This window comes from Trachurus trachurus (genome assembly GCF_905171665.1).
Source record: "Trachurus trachurus genome assembly, chromosome: 1".
Lineage (NCBI taxonomy): Eukaryota > Metazoa > Chordata > Actinopteri > Carangiformes > Carangidae > Trachurus > Trachurus trachurus.
Window position 1 is genome coordinate 34722841 of NC_139891.1, and position 21202 is coordinate 34744042.

The 21202-nt window shown below is 45.0% G+C and overlaps 1 protein-coding gene across 1 annotated transcript; it reads right to left on the reverse strand.

The window, feature by feature from the left end:
* Nucleotides 1-842: 842 nt before the first annotated feature.
* LOC310990472 (interferon-induced very large GTPase 1-like) lies at nucleotides 843-7604 on the reverse strand. Its single transcript, XM_083977854.1, has 2 exons — nucleotides 7507-7604; nucleotides 843-5229 (listed from the first exon to the last, which is right to left on the reverse strand). Exon 2 carries the CDS (start codon nucleotides 5224-5226, stop codon nucleotides 883-885), a length of 4344 nt encoding a protein of 1447 aa, XP_083833980.1. The 5' UTR covers nucleotides 5227-5229; nucleotides 7507-7604; the 3' UTR covers nucleotides 843-882.
* Nucleotides 7605-21202: the final 13598 nt, after the last annotated feature.

Genomic DNA, 21202 nt, shown 5'->3' on the forward strand with positions numbered 1-21202 from the left:
AATATTTACTGGAGAAATAAAACTTAACATGGTCTTTCACTAGATATGGTGTGGGTATTATATCATGCTCATTAATACCACAAAAGATTGATCACAACAAATATTTACAAGTGGTTGCGGAATCAATTTCATTTAAGCTAAGTTTAATAATTGATACACTTCTTTAAACATTTTCCTCAAATGACCATTGAACCTGAATATCAGAAATGCTCACACAGAACAAAACAACATTCATAAATGATAAAAACCTTAGAAATATTGTCTTTACATGACTTTGATTCTTTGCAAGATTCAATATGAGATAAACATGGACAGAGCACAACAAGAAAGCTCATGCCGACGTAGATAAAATTACAAATTATTATAAATGACGTTAACATAATGTCAGTGAAAACTTCAATTAACATGACTAAACTAAGAGACTTCCACAGGTTTAGAATCTTGCTCTCCGTTTTCTCTTCTCTTCTCCATTCAGTGTCTGGCAACATCTCTCTCACCAGCCTTCTCTCATTCATGTTCACTGAACCTCAAAATTTCAAATTCAAATTTCAAACTAAATAAAAAATCACTGCATTTGTTTCATTTGGTTGATATCGTCAAACAAAACAAACAACAACAAAACAAAAACAAAATAAATGAAATGGCAACATAGTGGGTTTTCCACCACTAAAGAACTCTCGACTCCATTAGTTTTTATGCCAGTTGTTCTTCTGTGCTGTATGTTTTAAGTCTTAATATGAAAGTAACAGAATCTGATTTGTGAATCCTGTTCTTTGCGTTGATATTTTATATATTACAAAAATGATCTGTGATGATGATGATGATGATGATGATGATGATGATGAAACCAGTCTGGAGTCTGGTTGTTTTTGGTTAATTCAGCTAGCGCATCACATCCAGACTTTGAATTGCATCGTGTTTTTGGATGTCTTTCCACTGTTTGGGAATTTCTCCTCTACCCTGGAATTTTAATCCGTGTTTCCTCTCCAGGTCACTTTGAAATCGACACACAAACCACTTCCAGTATTTCACTTCAGACCCTTGAGGTGTAATGCTCCAGTCAGCGTAAGGTGAACCAGCAGTATGGTACTGCTTATGGGGAATGTATTTATCTAACTCGGAAAGGTAAAACATCCAGTCACTTGCAACTTGTGTTGTGCAGAATTCAACAACCAAGTGATCTGTGTCTTTCCATTTCCGTCCCTTAATTGCACTAGATCGATGAAAAGGAACACTGTGTTTGTCAGGACTGTGATTTTCTATAGTGTTGGTGCAAACAGCTCCACAGAATGGACACTTTTCCCAGCAGCAGTCACACAGCTGGTCAATCAGGATTTGATCAGGCTTCCGTCTGCATTGATTCACCTTATCCAGTGAGACGCTGCTCATGATGAGTTCAAGGCCTTTCTCTATCTCTTCTATGAGAACGTCAAAATTGTTTATGTCTTTGATGATTTGGGGACCAACATCAAATATCAATTTTTCTTTTATCTTACTGGAAAATTCCTTCAGCCACATGTCTGAGTCTCCTCTCTGAGTTTTGACTTTGTATGTTGCAGTAAAGTAGGCCAGACTCACAAGTCTTTTCACATCTTCAACATTTTTCTTGAGTATAACTTGTGCTTTGCCTCTGTGTGATTTGAAGATGTATTTCTCTACCTCCTCTCTGATGAAACTCTCTACTTGTTTTCTTGGGTGATCGATGTAGGTCATGAAATCACTGAAGTTCTCTTTCGCTGCCAGTGACTTCAACACATGTTTCTCCAGGTTCAGTCTGTTCCCACTGAATGCTGGGACAATACATCTCATCTCATCAGCGAGATCAATGCCAGTCTTGTTACAGACAACCTCAACAATGGAATCCTTCAGTTTGTCACAGATCAGTTGTCCAGTTTCTTTTGCCTGTAGCCTCTGGTTCTCTAACTCTCTCTTCTGGGCCTTTTTTTCATCATCAAGCTTTTTTCTCTCCTGTAGCCTCTGGTTCTCTAACTCTATCTTCTGGGCCTTTTTTTCATCATCAAGCTTTTTTCTCTCCTGTTGCCTCTGGTTCTCTAACTCTATCTTCTGGGCCTTTTTTTCATCATCAAGCTTTTTTCTCTCCTGTAGCCTCTGGTTCTCTAACTCTCTCTTTTGGGCCTTTTTTTCATCATCAAACTTTTTAAGAGCCTTCTGCTGGATAACTTCATCCAGTCTTTTTTTTACTCCTCTCATCTGTGCATCAAGAAACTCCTGGATTTTGATTTCAAATTGGCCTCGCCACTGAATCAACATTTCTTTGTCTTCGTCGTCTTTAAAGAAGTTGGTCAGTTTTTCTTTAATTTCTTCATAAGGCTTGCTCATTTCTGTTGAAAGATCAGTGACCTCAACCTTGTCAAGTCTTCCATTTTTAATGCTGTTATACAGCTGGTCTTCAATGGTCAACATGTTCTTCCTCAGGGCCCAGGTCCAGTTCCCGTACTGAACCTCAAGTTTTCTGTACACAGCAATTTCATGAGTGTTTCGGAAACTGAAGACAAAGTTTTCACTCAGCAGGGCTTCCCACAGGTCCTGAACTTTGCTGTTGAACTCTGACAGAGTAAGGCCAATAGACTTTGAGGCTTTAGAGAGGATGAAGTTCTTCAGATCTTGGATGCTCTCACTATAACCTGGATTTGGAGGAGCCATAGGTGGACTTCCCTCCCATAGCTGGGCAAAGTATTTCACATCTTTTTGCACATCAAATGCAATGATGTCACTGAAACACTTGGCATCACAACTCTCCTCTTCGGCAGCTAGTTTGGCCATCTGGTCCAGCATCTCTTTCAGGCATCTCTTTCCTTCCATGTTCATCTCTGCAGCTGAAATATCTGCAACATTCTGGTGGACAAACACACAACTTGGAGAAAGTTTAACTTTCTTCATCCTCATGAAAGCCTGGACAACAATCTGCAGAATATCTTGCATGTCAGCTGGATTCTCTCCAAAGATGTTGATCAATGTCATGTTTCCTAGACCAACAACAAATGTTGCCAGTTCGTTGTCGTGGTTACGACTCATGTTACCTAATTCAGGAGCACGCAGTCCTTCAGTGTCCACCACCAGGACATAGTCAAACTTCAACTCTGTCTTCATCTCCTCTGACACTTTGACCAGCTGCATGAAGGCCCCCCTGGTGCATCTGCCAGCACTCACTGCAAACTGTAACCCAAACATGGCATTCAGCATGGTTGATTTTCCACTGCTTTGTATGCCCAAAACTGACAACACAAAAACTCTCTGCTTGCCCAGTTTCTTGATGACTTCATCTAAAAGACTAGAGACCCATGTTAGAGGCACATGAGCTGCATCTCCATCCATCAGCTCCATGGGATGTCCTGATATCATCAGCTCTGCAGCCAGCTCAGGGTATTTAGACCAGTCAGTCTGTTTCATCTGTCTTTGTTTCTGCAGGGATTTATGGGCTTCATAGATCTGTCCAATTTCTCTGAAGATGTGCTCCAAGCCAAAATTGGCTGACTGCAGTTTTTTGGAGATTTGTTCAAGCTCAGTTTTTTTTTTTTTCAACAGATCAGGGTTATCATTTTTCTCCTCTAGGGCCGAGATCTCAGACGACTTGGTCTGATAGCTTTGGAGAATTGCCGTGAGATAATCTGTGGAGAGGCCATCCATTAAGATCTGAGTCCATTTCAGGAAATACTGTTTTTCTGGTGATGGCAAAGTTGAGAGACTTTGAATGAACAACTTCACCAGTTCACTGCAGGAAGCTTTACATTGTAGTTGTCGTATTTTCATCAGTTCTTCTTCCTTTTTACTTTTCTCCTCCTCAATTTTTCCTTTGTTTATTTTGAAAAAGAAAAGTTTTACTTTTTTTTTTACCTTCTCCTCAATGTTTCCTTTGAGGTTATAGGTTTCTCTGTGTGTTTTGCACCACTCATGCCACAGTCGACCATGACAAGGGAGGAATTCATCTTTGATGGTTGAAAGATCCTTCCCCTGAAGTAATCTCACTATCTTCATAGCAGCAGATTTCCCTGTGTGACAGACTGTGTCAGCTTCATCCACCCTGATTCCAGAGACCTTGGCCATGGTTTCAAGCTGGAAGGATGTATGTGGTCCAGACAAGATCTCTTTAATGATCCTTTTCAGTTCTTCAGAAACATCTGTCTGCAGGTTCCTGTTTTTTAGACGTATTTTGTATTTCCCCCCTTTACCTTTAACTGTACTACGATCCTCAATGAGAAGGATGAGAGGTGTTGGAGACTTACGAAGAGTGGAGACTACTTCATCATATTTATCACCTTTTTTCAGAGTTGGGACAAGAACAACATTGACTGAAGATTTTTTAGTGAGTATGTCACGTTGTTTTTCAATCAGCAGAGCATCACCATGAAGATTACAGAAGGCAGTGCAGTCAGTGAAGGTATCATTGGGATTCCCAGCAGGACAGTACCAGGCAATCTCTGCCACACCATCCATCAGATGGCGAGACCTGGTGCTACCTGGACAGCCTCTGTGGAAGAAGGTGTTGTGACGGCCGTTGATCAAAGTGTTGATCAGCTGAGATTTAGACACTGACAGTGAACCCAGCCGGAAAAATGACACCATGGGGGTCTGAGCTCCACTGATGGCCAAAGTCTTGGTGGTCATGATGTTTGATTTGTCTTCAGTTTTCTTCCATGTTTTTCTTATTTGTCTGAATGTCCACAAAGGACACTCAACATCCATTGTGACTGGGTCAGGGACAAGCAAAGGTAAAGCATACTGACACTGTGAGAGCTTTGTCACCATGTTCTGCTTCAGGAAGCTGTCTGACGAGTGAAACACTGCCATTTGAACGTCCATTGGATGAACATGAGTCTGAAATGACTGATCACCATCACCATCATCATCATCATCATCATCATCATCATCATCATCATCATCATCATCATCATCATCATCATCACTGCCGTCTGTGTCAGCACTTTCAGATGCTGCATCAGGTTTTGAATGGCTCTCCTCAGCACTTTCTTGTCTTACAGGAATATATCTGGCTTCGTAGTCTAACATCATCAACCTCTGAAGAAAAGTATGAGCGAGATCCTCCTCAGATATTTCATTTTTCTGTTTCACTGGCTGGCCTATTTTAAGAAAATCTGCAGGTGACAACTTCTGCTGTTGTTTGTCTTGCAGGTGAAGTCTCTGAAGAAGAGGTCCGGTTTCTCTTTGTTGATTCGTCATGTTCAGCTCTTCTGAAATGTTCACCATCCGCTGTAAATGCAGACATAAAAGGTCATTCAGTGGGACAGAAGTAAAAGGTGCTCAGATCTTGTGGAAAGAAAAACTATTTGTTCATATCGAAGCACCTACAGGACAATGAACCAGATGAATGTGGCATTGATATATTTTGAGAATTATTTTCTGTGTTAGATTAGTTACTTTAAGTTTCACTGTCAGTTGTATGTGAAACAGCTATAAACGCAATTTTCAAAACAGTAATGCATTTCTCATCACACTACAGTAAATCAATTGTACAAATACTTCTACAACAGACAAGGCCTTGTTCACATGTGTCAAATCTGCAAAGTCTGTCAGTGAATCAGACCTTCTCAACAGTGCTTCAATAGTCAAACACCAAGTGATTTACAGTTATATAAACCTTATAGATTACAGAGGCAGACAGACAGACAGACAGACAGACAATGAATAATAAACACCTATGCATAAAAAAATGTGTATATACAATGATCGTCTGTATAAATGTAACTGTCACAACAGTTTAAAGTTTCATCAAATCTCTATTGCAAGTTTACAAAAGGTAGTGTGATGTAAAACATTTCTTTTGCATTTCAAAATCTCAGTGTTGTGTCAGTTAATTGGCTTGTGTCAAAGTGAATAGGTTTTTGTGGCCTATTCATATTTTGTCATCATGATCAGAAATTACATTATGATTATCACAACTGTCATCCTTCACAGTCAGCTATGGACATCCTGTCAGTTTTGTTTGATATACATGTATGGTAGGTCTTTTGCCAGTTTACTGTAGCAGACATCACACTCATCACACTGCATGTAACCCTCAAAGGATGAGTTTGAAAGTCAGTAGTGTCACTTCGGCTAGTCAGAAAGATCAAGTGAGATGTTGAAAACAATCCAAGGGCTACTACCAGGGCTGTCCTGAAGAAACTGATTGCAAGTGGTGTGACTATATCAAGGCAGACACTTCAGCAGACACTGCACAAAAACTGTCTCTACAGACTCCCTGCTTCAACCAAACCATGTGTGGTGAGGCGGAGTGGTGAGTAGTGGTGAGTGGTTGCCAACAACGCCAGAATGTGGCAAGGTGAAGAGGGCCCGGGCGGGGATTGAACCCACACCTCCCGGGTAAGAGTCATGCGCGCTTGCCAGTCACCCAAAGGGACATCCCCTTGGCCAAGTAGCCAGGGCACATGATCAATTGGAGGCATAGTGGCAGGACCACCACTGTCACATCTCTCCCCCTCTTTTCACAAGCACGTCCTCGTGCTTCCGCGCAGGCTGCCACACATTAGGAATCCATGGACCCACCATTAGTGCTACATGGATCCTGCCAACAACGCCAAGATGTGGCGAGGTGGAGTGGTGAGTAGTGGTGAGTGGTTGCCAACAACGCCAGAATGTGGCAAGGTGAAGAGGGCCCGGGCGGGGATTGAACCCACACCTCCCGGGTAAGAGTCATGCGCGCTTGCCAGTCACCCAAAGGGACATCCCCTTGGCCAAGTAGCCAGGGCACATGATCAATTGGAGGCATAGTGGCAGGACCACCACTGTCACACATGTAAAAGTCCATCTTGCACCTTGAGAAAGACAAATGTTCTCAGATGAAACAAAAATAGAACTTTTTGGGTAATCAACGCGTCAGGGCTTGCCCCAAGAGAGTGGGTGAGTTGTGTTTTCGTCTGTCTTCAATAGAAACCAGACAATGTTAGCAGGTGTTTGATGCTTCATATTATGTGCTGGGACCCTATTTGTACTGTTGGCAAAGTATGGTGCAGTTCTGAGCATTATTTATGGCTATGAGTGGATTTTAAGTAGACAGCAGTATTTTTGCTATTGTGTGGTCTGCGCTGAAGTTGCTACAACTAGTGACGTTAACGGTCGGCAAAGTTGTTCTCTTGTTTTACCAAAATATCCCTAAGTTTTATGACAGAACTGGATACATGAATGAATCATTTTGAATCAATCATTATGTGATGCTCAATAAATGAAAGAATGTTTATTTAAGAGTCCACTCAGAGTTTTGACCAGAGAGACAAGGGGTTTGTGCAACTTTGTAGTGTTGTACTTACTTTTGTACACATAAGACATAACCCCAAAACAAGTCAATTTGGTTGTATGTATGAGATATTCTGATTTTTCTTTCATTTGATAATTGAGGCGAATGAGAAAAACTGTAACTGTTCTGCTTTAAAAAATTGTGAAAATTATCAAATTATTATTATTTTGTTAAGAGAATTGCATGGCAGTTACTAACAATAACTGGAAATGAATAATAAAAATAAAAATCACCTTTCACACTGATTGCTGATGTAGCAGAAGGCTTGAGTTGAGATTCTTCTTTGACTATTGTCCTGTCATCGTTCTCCTCTGGGTGTTCAGCAGCGGTGTCATTCTCTGGATCACACTAAGGAAACAAAATATTTTACACAGTCAACTGGTATAGAATCGATAGGTAGCAGAGTATAGGTTTGTTGCTAACAAACATATCTGCATGTATTTCAGGATGTTGTGTATATTCCTACAAACAAGCAGAATGGGTGTGAACTTAACTGTGTTGATATTATTATTATTATTATTATTATTATTATTATTATTATTATTATTATTATTATTATTATTATTATTATTATTAATCTTTATTGCAGACACAACAAGTGGTCCATATCAAAAACAACAGACATGTTAAAACTGATTTAAAAAGGAGAGAGAGAAAAAGACATACACACAGACAGAGAATCAATTCTCCACATAATTCATAAGCAGGCTATCCCACCAGTGTTTTCTAAGCCTGGAGGAATACCTAGGCTATAGCAGCTCCTATCAGGGCTTGTCAAAGCCCCAATAATGCTGTTCCCCGAGTCATCCAGGCGGCACATAAAATTATACAATACATTTCTTAGAAGTGCTTCACAATTGGGTAGATTTAAATTAACAAAGAGTTGGCTCGCACTGTGCCACCTGGGCACCTGAAGCAACAACCTCAGTCCATCATTGAAGGCCACTATGAGCCGCCGCATAGCCTACTGCTTTTCTTATAGCTACACCAGAGGTGAGCTGTATACATTGGTGTACAGAAAGATCTAAACAGGGAACATTTAACATCAACTGAGCACATACTAAACCTACGAAGGAGCATATTAGCTTGAGCATATTGCTTTGAACACTGCCTATAAATATCATATCATCATGCCAATCATCAGTAAGAGCATGCCCAAGATACTTTGTCTCCTGACATGTCACGAGCGGTTTATCATCTAGGAAGAACTGAGGAAACACTAATCTCTTGTCCTCTTTGCTCCTGACTATCATGACATTACTTTTCTTGTCATTAAATTTAATGTCATAAGCATTCCCATACTGTGAACATACCTTTAACAAACTTTGTAGGCCAGCACTGTATGGACTAAAAATAACCAGGTCATCAGCATACATGAAATGATTTACAACAGTATTTCCAACAAGACAGCCTGTGTTACATGTGTTCAGCTGTTTTGACAGGTCATCCATGTATACATTAAACAAAATGGGGGACAAAATGCCACCTTGGCGAACACCATTATTTACATGAAACGGGGCCGACACAACATTACCCCATTTGACCCTCATTGTTTGGTTGGCATACCAGAATACAAGTATTCTAAGTATGTACTTTGGAATACCTCTGGCTGACAGTTTCAAAAAAAAAATTTCATGATTTATTCTGTCAAATGCCTTAGATGCATCTATAAAGCACAAAAATACAGTGGAATTCTGACTTTTATAATGAGCTACAATTTCTTTAAGAGCGTATATACACATGTCTGTACTGTGATTTCTTTTAAAACCAAATTGATTATCCATGGTTAAAATGAACGTTTCTATTCTTGTTAATAAGATCCTTTCTAGCACTTTGAATAAAATGCTAGCAAGAGTGATAGGTCTATAGTTATCCATGCAGTTTAGTTTCCCAACCTTGTCCTTAATGACAGGCACTAACAGAACAGAGGTGAGAGAGTCTGGGAGGACCCCATGGATCATGAAACCTGTGAAGCACATTGCGAGGAGAGGGCAGAGCCTTTGGCTGGCATTTTTTAAGTGCTCAGCTGTTATGAGATCTATACCACAAGCCTGGTTGCTTTCTAACATCCCAATGACTTGATATACATCGTCAGATCTAATAATCATATTCACAGAAGAGTCAACATTTTCTACCTTCAATACATTACTTTTAACACAATTAAATAAATTACAATAGTGTTCACGCCAGAGCTCAGCTATCTTGGCTGGTTCACAATCACCCTCTATGTTAGATGGTAGGGAGGTTTTACAGTTGTAAAATAGTGTGTCCAAAAAAGTGGTCTCATGGCATAATTTACCCTATGTATGGGTTAAATTGAGCATAGCAGCAGGGTAAGTTGAGCCAAGCCACTCCTTCCTTTCCATTCATCTCCCTCGTCCCACTTTACCTAATATTCCACCTGTGTTGCAGCTAAACAGAAACTGCTGGGACTTCCTGCATCATCTCCTTCAACTGTTCAGATTTCAGATTCAGATTTATTTTATTTTATTTAAATGGGAACAGTACATATTGATGGACATTAAAATGTAAATATGTGGGATTATAGCCAAGTGGCTAATTTCCATCCCCAGTCCCATTGGCAGGTTGATGTTAGACATAAGAAACAATGACAAAACATGCCTCTTCGTCTTTTAACTCTCCTCTAACCATATGTGTATTACAGGTCCGTGAGCGACCCCTAGTGGTCCGCAAAGTGACATGGTAACATATCACGTTTTAAAATATGAAAATGTTTTCAAACTGCCTGCGACATACAGCACAGTAGGTGTCTTGTTTTCAGTTTTAAGAGTGTTTACACACATACTGATGTTCAACCACAGCACATGTGAAAATTATAGCCTACATTGTTTAATTTCTTAACTGGACGCGATGCGCCGTTTAGAGCCGGACGCCCGGTTTCTATTTCTGTCGCTCACGTTAGCAGCGCCATGGATCTTGGGATCATCCCTATGTTCCCCGCTTTCCCCCAAGAAGACCCGGGGAACATAGGACCTTTTTTTTTTAAAAAAGGGTCCTATGTTCCCCACTGTTGCCGGTCGATGAACAAACCGGGGAATCTCTCTCTCTCTCTCTCGTAGAGTAGAAAAATATTTTTTATTCAAAAGACAACGTTTCGAGCGACTGGCTCTTCGTTGTATTTGACTCCGTACAGCAACAATATAATAATAATAATAATAATAATAATAATAATAATAATAATAATAATAATAATAATAATAATAATAATAATTAAAGCCGCAAGCGGCTATGACGGGCCCTCGTTCCACGCCACTCGGCGTCCCGATCCCACGACCCCCCCGGTCCCCGCTTCCCCCGGTCCCCGCTTCCCCCGGGGCGCTCTTCGAAACCCCAGCGCGCCACCGGACGCGGGCGGCTGCGTCGAGGGCTGTCCCCTCATCGAACACGCGAAGTTTCGAGCAAATCGGACAACTTGCGATGGAGTTACGGCAAGTTTACGGTTCGTCCACCAGGGGGCAGTAACGGAATGTAGGCCGTTGCGTTCGGGGTCGTCACCTCATCACACATGTGAAGTTTCGAGCAAATCGGACAACGTTCGATGCAGTTACGGCAAGTTTACGGTTCGTCCACCAGGGGGCAGTAAAGGGATGTGGGCCGTTGTGTTCAGGGTCGTGACCTCATCACACATGTGAAGTTTCGTGCGAATCGGACAATGTCGCTGCAAAATATGTCATTTCCTGTGTCCACAAGGGGGCGAGTTGAGCGAACTTGCATACGAGGCAATAGAGGTGTAGAGGGCGGGTGTCTGATCACGTACATAAATTTTTAAGCAGTTCGGACGAAGTACGTGGGAGATAGAGCAGCTCGTGTATGCATGGCGAGGCATCAGAAATGGCGGCGGCCACAGTGGCCACGCCCTTTGACCTACCGACCTGCAGAGCACAAGCTGTAATCAGGGCGGTCTGAGGATGATGTGTAGCGAATATGAAGCCGATCGGGTGAAACCCCTAGGAGGAGTTCGTTTCTGATGGACCGCAATACGTGGCGCCGCCACACGGGGGCAATTAGCCGTAGCCTCAAAGCGTTCGTAATGTAGCTTCACCGATTTGTTTCACATGTATCAGAAGTGGAACGAAGTTGCTGGGGTGAACTATGTAGGAGTTCGTCCAAATACGTCAAAATTTCAATCCAAAATGGCCGACTTCCGGTTGGGTTTAGGGCGTGGCTTCAAGAGGATTTTTTGTGTGTCCTCCCATTTTACATAAGCTCAGCAAATTCCATCCATGTAGGTGCAACGGTTTGTCGGGGCTGATCAATTCAAAATTTCTAGGGGGCGCTGTTGCGCCATTTTTCCCCGGATACTTTAATCATTTGCAAAATATCAAATTTTTCGCCAGACGTGATGCGTCTGCCAAATTTGGTGAGTTTTTGAATATGTTTAGGGGTCCAAATCTGCGATCGAAGTCGCGTAATAATAATAATAATAATTAAAGCCGCAAGCGGCTATGACGGGCCCTCGTTCCACGCCACTCGGCGTCCCCGCTACCCCCGGGCCGCTCTTCGAAACCCCCGCGCGCAACCGGACGTGGGCGGCTGCGTCGAGGGCGGTCCCCTCGTCGAACACGGGAAGTTTCGAGCAAATCGGACAACGTACGATGGAGTTACGGCAGGTTTACGGTTCGTCCACCAGGGGGCGGTAACGGGATGTGGGCCGTTGTGTTTGGGGTCGTGACCTCATCACACATGTGAAGTTTCGAGCTGATCGGACAATGTCGATGCAAAACACGACGTTTCCTGTGTCCACAAGGGGGCGTCTTGAGCGAGCTAGCGTACGATCAAATGGAGGCGTAGAGGGCGGGCCTCTTATCATGTACTGAAATTTTGAAGTGACTACGATCAAGTATGTGGGCGTGGAAGGCAAACGTAATAGCATGGCGACTAAACGAGCTGTTGGCCAATTTTGTCGCCCCCTAGCAGCCACGCCGTTTGACGTAGAGAAAAGCTTTTAATAGTGTTTGACCAGCTTGGTCTCCTGATGATCTGTAGCGAATATGAAGTCAATCGGGCAAAATCCGTGGTAGGTGGCAGTTCACGATGGAGCGCTATTCCTGTCGCCTCCACAAGGGGGCCATTAGCCGTAGCGTCATAGCGTTCATGAAATACTTTCACCAACTTGTTCGGCATGTTTTAGAAGTGGAATGAAGTTGATGGGGTCAACGATGTATTTTTAATGTATTTTAGCGCACTTCCTGTTACCACCGGGGGGCGCTATGAGTGACGTAGGAAAATAATATGTCGGATCGTTCAGGGTCACGCCCTCATCATGTGCACCAAGTTTGAAGCAGCTGCGATCAAATCTGTGGGCGTGATAGCATTTAAACCTTTTTAGCTGACTCGTGGGACTTGGCCGTGCCCTAGCAGCCACGCCCTTTGAGCTACACACCTGCGGAGCACAAGCCGTAATCAGCTTGGTCTGGAGATGTTCTCTACCCAATTTGAAGTCAATCGGGCGAACTCCCTCGGACGAGTTCGTTTTGCGTCAAAGAAATGCTAACCAAAATGGCCGACTTCCTGTTGGGTTTAGGGCGTGGCTCCAATTCAATTTTTTGTATGTTTGGGTATGATACAGGTGTGTGTCGAGTTTCGTATGTGTACGACAAAGTAAGCGAGATTTGTCTATGGAGAATTTCGGAAAAACTTAAAGGGGGCGCTATTGAGGCATTTAGCCACGCCCATGGGAAACGACTCTATCCGCTGAAAGAGCTCGCCATCCTTGACCTGTGGATGAAATTTCGTGAGGACACGACTTCGTTAAAGCCACGAAAAAGGCAAACGTAATTGTACGATAAAAAATCGCCAGTCGCCGCGGCGGCACACGGACGCCGTTCGTCGTATCTTCACAGCGTTCATAATGTAGCTTCAGCAACTGGTTGTGCATGTATTAGAAGTGGAATGAAGTTGATGGGGTGAAGTATGGATTTTTTATGAATTTTTGCGTACTTCCTGTTACCACCGGGGGGCGCTATGAGCCAGGCAGGAAGTCGATACATCAAAACGTTCAGGGCGGAGCCAACGTCATGTCCTTTGAATTTCAAGTGGCTACGACGAAGTATGTGCACGTATTTGGCAAACGTAATTTAAATTGGGAAGATACACATTCGCCGCGGCGGCACACGGACGCCGTTGCTCGTAGGGTCAAAGTGTTCATGATGTAGCTTCACCATCCGGGTCTGCATGTACTAGAAGTGGAACGAAGTCGATTTGGTCAACTACGTATTTTTAACGAATTTTTGTACGTTTCCTGTTACCACCGGGGGGCGCTATGAGCGACGTAGGCAAATAATATGTCGGATCGTTCAGGGTCTCGCCATAGATTTTTGCACCAAGTTTGAAGCATCTACGATCAAGTATGTGGGCATGAGAGCCGTTCGTATTTACATGGCGAGCACCGAAACAGTCGCCAAACTTCGAGGCACGCCAGAGGCCAACCCCTTTGAGCTACAGACCTGCGGAGCACAAGATAAGCTCAGCTAGGTCTGACGATGTTCTCTACCCAATTTGGAGCCGATCGGGCGTAACCCCTAGGAGGAGTTCGTTTTGCGTAAACGAAATTTGAACCAAAATGGCTGACTTCCTGTTGGGTTTCGGGCTTCGCTATAAGAGGATTTTGTGTTCATCTCGCATTGATAAATATGTGTGCCGACTTTGGTCCGCTTTTATTAACGTCATTTTTTTCCCTATGGGTTTTTGACAAATTTGTAGGGGGCGCTATTTTGCCATTTGGCCACGCCCACATGCGAGACCACCACTCAACGCTAAGTTGCCACAGGCCCCACGTGCGTGCAAAATATCGTCCGTTTCTCGGCTTGGGAAAGGGGTCGAAATGGCGTTCGAAGTGGCATAATAATAATAATAATAATAAGAAAAATAAACATTACAATATCTGGGGTTTTTGCTGCCAGGTCTATGCAGTACTTGGTTACTTGCTTGCTTACTTGTTGTTACTCGTCGGCTGGCACGTTGACTAATGTGCATGTCGAATTACAATAGGGTCCTCCCTGTGACGTTGTCACTGGCTCGGGCCCTAAAAATAAACATTACAATATCTGGGGTTTTTGCTGCCAGGTCTATGCAGTACTTGGTTACTTGCTTGCTTACTTGTTGTTACTCGTCGGCTGGCACGTTGACTAATGTGCATGTCGAATTACAATAGGGTCCTCCCTGTGACGTTGTCACTGGCTCGGGCCCTAATAATAATAATAATAATTAAAGCCGCAAGCGGCTATGACGGGCCCTCGTTCCACGCCACTCGGCGTCCCGCTCCCACGACCCCCCGGTCCCCGCTTCCCCCGGATCGCTCTTCGAAACCCCCGTGCGCCACCGGACGTGGGCGGCTGCGTCGAGGGCGGTCCCCTCATCGAACACGTGAAGTTTCGAGCAAATCGGACAATGTACGATGGAGTTACGGCAAGTTTACGGTTCGTCCACCAGGGGGCAGTAACGGGATGTGCGCCGTTGCGTTCGGGGTCGTTGCCTCATCACACATGTGAAGTTTCGAGCAAATCGGACAATGTACGATGGAGTTACGGCAAGTTTACGGTTCGTCCACCAGGGGGCAGTAACGGGATGTGGGCCGTTGCGTTCGGGGTCGTTACCTCATCACACATGTGAAGTTTCGAGCAAATCGGACAATGTCGATGCAAAATATGTCATTTCCTGTTACCACCGGGGGGCGCTATGAGTGACGTATGAAAGTAATATGTCGGATCGTTCAGGGTCACGTCATCATCATGTGCACCAAGTTTGAAGCCGCTGCGATCAAATCTGTGGGCGCGATAGCATTTAAACCTTTTTAGCTGAATCGCGGAACTTGGCCGTGCGCTAGCAGCCACGCCCTTTGACCTACAGACCTGCGGAGCACAAGCCGTAATCAGCTTAGTCTGGAGATGTTCTGTACCCAATTTGAAGTGAATCGGGCGAACTCCCTCGGAGGAGTTCGTTTTGCGTCAACGAAATGCTAACCAAAATGGCCGACTTCCTGTTGGGTTTAGGGCGTGGCTCCAATTCAATTTTTTGTATGTTTGGGTATGATACATGTGTGTGTCGAGTTTCGTATGTGTACTGCAAAGTAAGCGAAATTTGTCTATGGAGAATTTCGGAAAAACTTCAAGGGGGCGCTATAGAGGCATTTTGCCACGCCCATGGGAAACGACTCTATCGGCTGAAAGAGCTCGCCATTCTTGACCTGCGGATGAAATTTCGTGAGGACACGACTTCGTTAAAGCCACGAAAAAGGCAAACGTAATTGTACGATAAAAAATCGTCAGTCGCCGCGGCGGCACACGGACGCCGTTCATCGTATCTTCACAGCGTTCATAATGTAGCTTCAGCAACTGCTTCTGCATGTATTAGAAGTGGAATGAAGTTGATCGAGTGAAGTATGGATTTTTAATGAATTTTTGCGTACTTCCTGTTACCACCGGGGGGCGCTATGAGCCAGGCAGGAAGTCGATACATCAAAACGTTCAGGGAGGAGCCATCGTCATGTCCTTTGAATTTCAAGTGGCTACGACGAAGTATGTGCGCGTAATTGGCAAACGTAATTTAAATTGGGAAGATACACATTCGCCGCGGCGGCACACGGACGCCGTTGCTCGTAGGGTCAAAGTGTTCATGATGTAGCTTCACCATCCGGGTCTGCATGTATTAGAAGTGTAACGAAGTCGATTTGGTCAACTACGTATTTTTAACGAATTTTTGTACGTTTCCTGTTACCACCGGGGGGCGCTATGAGCGACGTAGGCAAATAATATGTCGGATCGTTCAGGGTCTCGCCATAGATTTTTTCACCAAGTTTGAAGCGTCTACGATCAAGTATGTGGGCATGAGAGCCGTTCGTATTTACATGGCGAGCACCGAAACAGTCGCCAAACTTCGGGGCATGCCAGAGGCCAACCCCTTTGAGCTACAGACCTGCGGAGTACAAGTTAAGCTCAGCTAGGTCTGACGATGTTCTCTTCCCAATTTGGAGCCGATCGGGCGTAACCCCTAGGAGGAGTTCGTTTTGCGTTTACAAACTTTGAAGTAAAATGGCCGACTTCCTGTTGGGTTTCGGGCTTCGCTATAGGAGGATTTTGCGTTCAGCTTCCATTGATGAACATGTGTGGCGATTTTGGTCCGCTTTCGCTAACGTCGTTTTTTTCCCTATGGGTTTTTGGGAAAATTGTAGGGGGCGCTATTTAGCCATTTGGCCCCGCCCAAATGCGACACTGGCATCATACGTCAATTTTCGCGAAGCCCCACGAGGCTACAAAGTTTCGTTCGTTTCTCGGCTTGGCAAAGGGGTCAAAATGGCAATTGAATCGTCGGAAGAATAATAATAATAATAATAATAATAATAATAATAATAAAAAGAAACACTACAATATCTGGGGTTTTCGCTGCCAGGTCTATGCAGTACTTGGTTACTTGCTTGCTTACTTGTTGTTACTCGTCGGCTGGCACGTTGACTAATGTGCATGTCGAATTACAATAGGGTCCTCCCTGGGACGTTGTCACAGGCTCGGGCCCTAATTAAAGCCGCAAGCGGCTATGACGGGCCCTCGCTCCACGCCACTCGGCGTCCCCGCTACCCCCGGGCCGCTCTTCGAAACCCCCGCGCGCAACCGGACGTGGGCGGCTGCGTCGAGGGCGGTCCCCTCGTCGAACACGGGAAGTTTCGAGCAAATCGGACAACGTACGATGGAGTTACGGCAGGTTTACGGTTCGTCCACCAGGGGGCGGTAACGGGATGTGGGCCGTTGCGTTTGGGGTCGTGACCTCATCACACATGTGAAGTTTCGAGCTGATCGGACAATGTCGATGCAAAACACGACATTTCCTGTGTCCACAAGGGGGCGTCTTGAGCGAGCTAGCGTACGATCAAATGGAGGCGTAGAGGGCGGGCCTCTGATCATGTACTGAAATTTTGAAGTGACTACGACCAAGTATGTGGGCGTGGAAGGCAAACGTAATAGCATGGCGACTAAACGAGCTGTTGGCCAATTTGTCGCCCCCTAGCAGCCACGCCGTTTGACGTAGAGAAAAGCTTTTAATAGTGTTTGACCAGCTTGGTCTCCTGATGATCTGTAGCGAATATGAAGTCAATCGGGCAAAATCCGTGGGAGGTGGCAGTTCACGATGGAGCGCTATTCCTGTCGCCTCCACAAGGGGGCCATTAGCCGTAGCGTCATAGCGTTCATGAAATACTTTCACCAACTTGTTCGGCATGTTTTAGACGTGGAATGAAGTTGATGGGGTCAACGATGTATTTTTAATGAATTTTAGCGCACTTCCTGTTACCACCGGGGGGCGCTATGAGTGACGTATGAAAGTAATATGTCGGATCGTTCAGGGTCACGTCATCATCATGTGCACCAAGTTTGAAGCCACTGCGATCAAATCTGTGGGCGCGATAGCATTTAAACCTTTTTAGCTGAATCGCGGAACTTGGCCGTGCGCTAGCAGCCACGCCCTTTGACCTACAGACCTGCGGAGCACAAGCCGTAATCAGCTTGGTCTGGAGATGTTCTGTACCCAATTTGAAGTGAATCGGGCGAACTCCCTCGGAGGAGTTCGTTTTGCGTCAAAGAAATGCTAACCAAAATGGCCGACTTCCTGTTGGGTTTAGGGCGTGGCTCCAATTCAATTTTTTGTATGTTTGGGTATGATACAGGTGTGTGTCGAGTTTCGTATGTGTACGGCAAAGTAAGCAAAATTTGTCTATGGAGAATTTCGGAAAAACTTCAAGGGGGCGCTATAGAGGCATTTTGCCACGCCCATGGGAAATGACTCTATCCGCTGAAAGAGCTCGCCATTCTTGACCTGTGGATGAAATTTCGTGAGGACACGACTTCGTTAAAGCCACGAAAAAGGCAAACGTAATTGTACGATAAAAAATCGCCAGTCGCCGCGGCGGCACACGGACGCCCTTCGTCGTATCTTCACAGCGTTCATAATGTAGCTTCAGCAACTGGTTCTGCATGTATTAGAAGTGGAATGAAGTTGATCGGGTGAAGTATGAATTTTTAATGAATTTTTGCGTACTTCCTGTTACCACCGGGGGGCGCTATGAGCCAGGCAGGAAGTCGATACATCAAAACGTTCAGGGAGGAGCCAACGTCATGTCCTTTGAATTTCAAGTGGCTACGACGAAGTATGTGCGCGTATTTGGCAAACGTAATTTAAATTGGGAAGATACACATTCGCCGCGGCGGCACACGGACGCCGTTGCTCGTAGGGTCAAAGGGTTCATGATGTAGCTTAACCATCCGGGTCTGCATGTATTAGAAGTGGAACGAAGTCGATTTGGTCAACTACGTATTTTTAACGAATTTTTGTACGTTTCCCGTTACCACCGGGGGGCGCTATGAGCGACGTAGGCAAATAATATGTCGGATCGTTCAGGGTCTCGCTATAGATTTTTGTACCAAGTTTGAAGCGTCTACGATCAAGTATGTGGGCATGAGAGCCGTTCGTATTTACATGGCGAGCACCGAAACAGTCGCCAAACTTCGGGGCACGCCAGAGGCCAAGCGCTTTGAGCTACAGACCTGCGGAGTACAAGATAAGCTCAGCTAGGTCTGACGATGTTCTCTACCCAAATTGGAGCCGATCGGGCGTAACCCCTCGGAGGAGTTCGTTTTGCGTAAACCAACTTTGAAGCAAAATGGCCGACTTCCTGTTGAGTTTCGGGCTTCGCCAGAAGAGGATTTTTTGTTCATCTTGCATTGATAAATATGTGTGCCGACTTTGGTGCGCTTTTATTAACATCATTTTTTTCCCTATGGCTTTTTGACAAGTTGGTAGGGGGCGCTATTTTGCCATTTGGCCACGCCCACATGTGAGACCACCACTCAACGCTAAGTTGCCACAGGTCCCACGTGCGTCTAAAACTTGGTGAGTTTTTGGGTTTGGGAAAGGGGTCGAAATGCCGTTTCAAATCGGTAAAAAGGAATAATAATAATAATAATAATAATAAACATTTGCATTTCGGGGAATTTTGCGCCAGGTCAGTGGAGTACTTGATTACTTGCTTGCTTACTTGTTGTTACTCGTCGGCTGGCACGTTGACTAATGTGCATGTCGAATTACAATAGGGTCCTCCCTGTGACGTTGTCACTGGCTCGGGCCCTAATAAACATTGCAATATCTGGGGTTTTTGCTGCCAGGTCTATGCAGTACTTGGTTACTTGCTTGCTTACTTGTTGTTACTCGTCGGCTGGCACGTTGACTAATGTGCATGTCGAATTACAATAGGGTCCTCCCTGGGACGTTGTCACAGGCTCGGGCCCTAATTAAAGCCGCAAGCGGCTATGACGGGCCCTCGTTCCACGCCACTCGGCGTCCCCGCTACCCCCGGGCCGCTCTTCGAAACCCCCGCGCGCAACCGGACGTGGGCGGCTGCGTCGAGGGCGGTCCCCTCGTCGAACACGTGAAGTTTCGAGCAAATCGGACAACGTACGATGGAGTTACGGCAGGTTTACGGTTCGTCCACCAGGGGGTGGTAACGGGATGTGGGCCGTTGTGTTTGGGGTCGTGACCTCATCACACTTGTGAAGTTTCGAGCTGATCGGACAATGTCGATGCAATACACGACATTTCCTGTGTCCACAAGGGGGCGTCTTGAGCGAGCTAGCGTACGATCAAATGGAGGCGTAGAGGGCGGGCCTCTGATCATGTACTGAAATTTTGAAGTGACTACGATCAAGTATGTGGGCGTGGAAGGCAAACGTAATAGCATGGCGACTAAACGAGCTGTTGGCCAACTTTGTCGCCCCCTAGCAGCCACGCCGTTTGACGTAGAGAAAAGCTTTTAATAGTGTTTGACCAGCTTGGTCTCCTGATGATCTGTAGCGAATATGAAGTCAATCGGGCAAAATCCGTGGGAGGTGGCAGTTCACGATGGAGCGCTATTCCTGTCGCCTCCACAAGGGGGCCATTAGCCGTAGCGTCATAGCGTTCATGAAATACTTTCACCAACTTGTTCGGCATGTTTTAGAAGTGGAATGAAGTTGATGGGGTCAACGATGTATTTTTAATGAATTTTAGCGCACTTCCTGTTACCACCGGGGGGCGCTATGAGTGACGTAGAAAAATAATATGTTGGATCGTTCAGGGTCACGCCCTCATCATGTGCACCAAGTTTGAAGCAGCTGCGATCAAATCTGTGGGCGTGATAGCATTTAAACCTTTTTAGCTGACTCGTGGGACTTGGCCGTGCCCTAGCAGCCACGCCCTTTGAGCTACACACCTGCGGAGTACAAGCCGTAATCAGCTTGGTCTGGAGATGTTCCCTACCCAATTTGAAGTCAATCGGACGAACTCCCTCGGACGAGTTCGTTTTGCGTCAAAGAAATGCTAACCAAAATGGCCGACTTCCTGTTGGGTTTAGCGCGTGGCTGCAATTCAATTTCTTGTATGTTTGGGTATGATACACATGTGTGTCGAGTTTCGTATGTGTACGACAAAGTAAGCGAAATTTGTCTATGGAGAATTTCGGAAAAACTTCAAGGGGGCGCTATTGAGGCATTTAGCCACGCCCATGGGAAACGACTCTATCCGCTGAAAGAGCTCGCCATTCTTGACCTGTGGATGAAATTTCGTGAGGACACGACTTCGTTAAAGCCACGAAAAAGGCAAACGTAATTGTACGATAAAAAATCGCCAGTCGCCGCGGCGGCACACGGACGCCGTTCGTCGTATCTTCACAGCGTTCATAATGTAGCTTCAGCAACTGGTTCTGCATGTATTAGAAGTGGAATGAAGTTGATCGGGTGAAGTATGGATTTTAAATTAATTTTTGCGTACTTCCTGTTACCACCAGGGGGCGCTATGAGCCAGGCAGGAAGTCGATATATCAAAACGTTCAGGGAGGAGCCAACGTCATGTCCTTTGAATTTCGAGTGGCTACGACGAAGTATGTGCGCG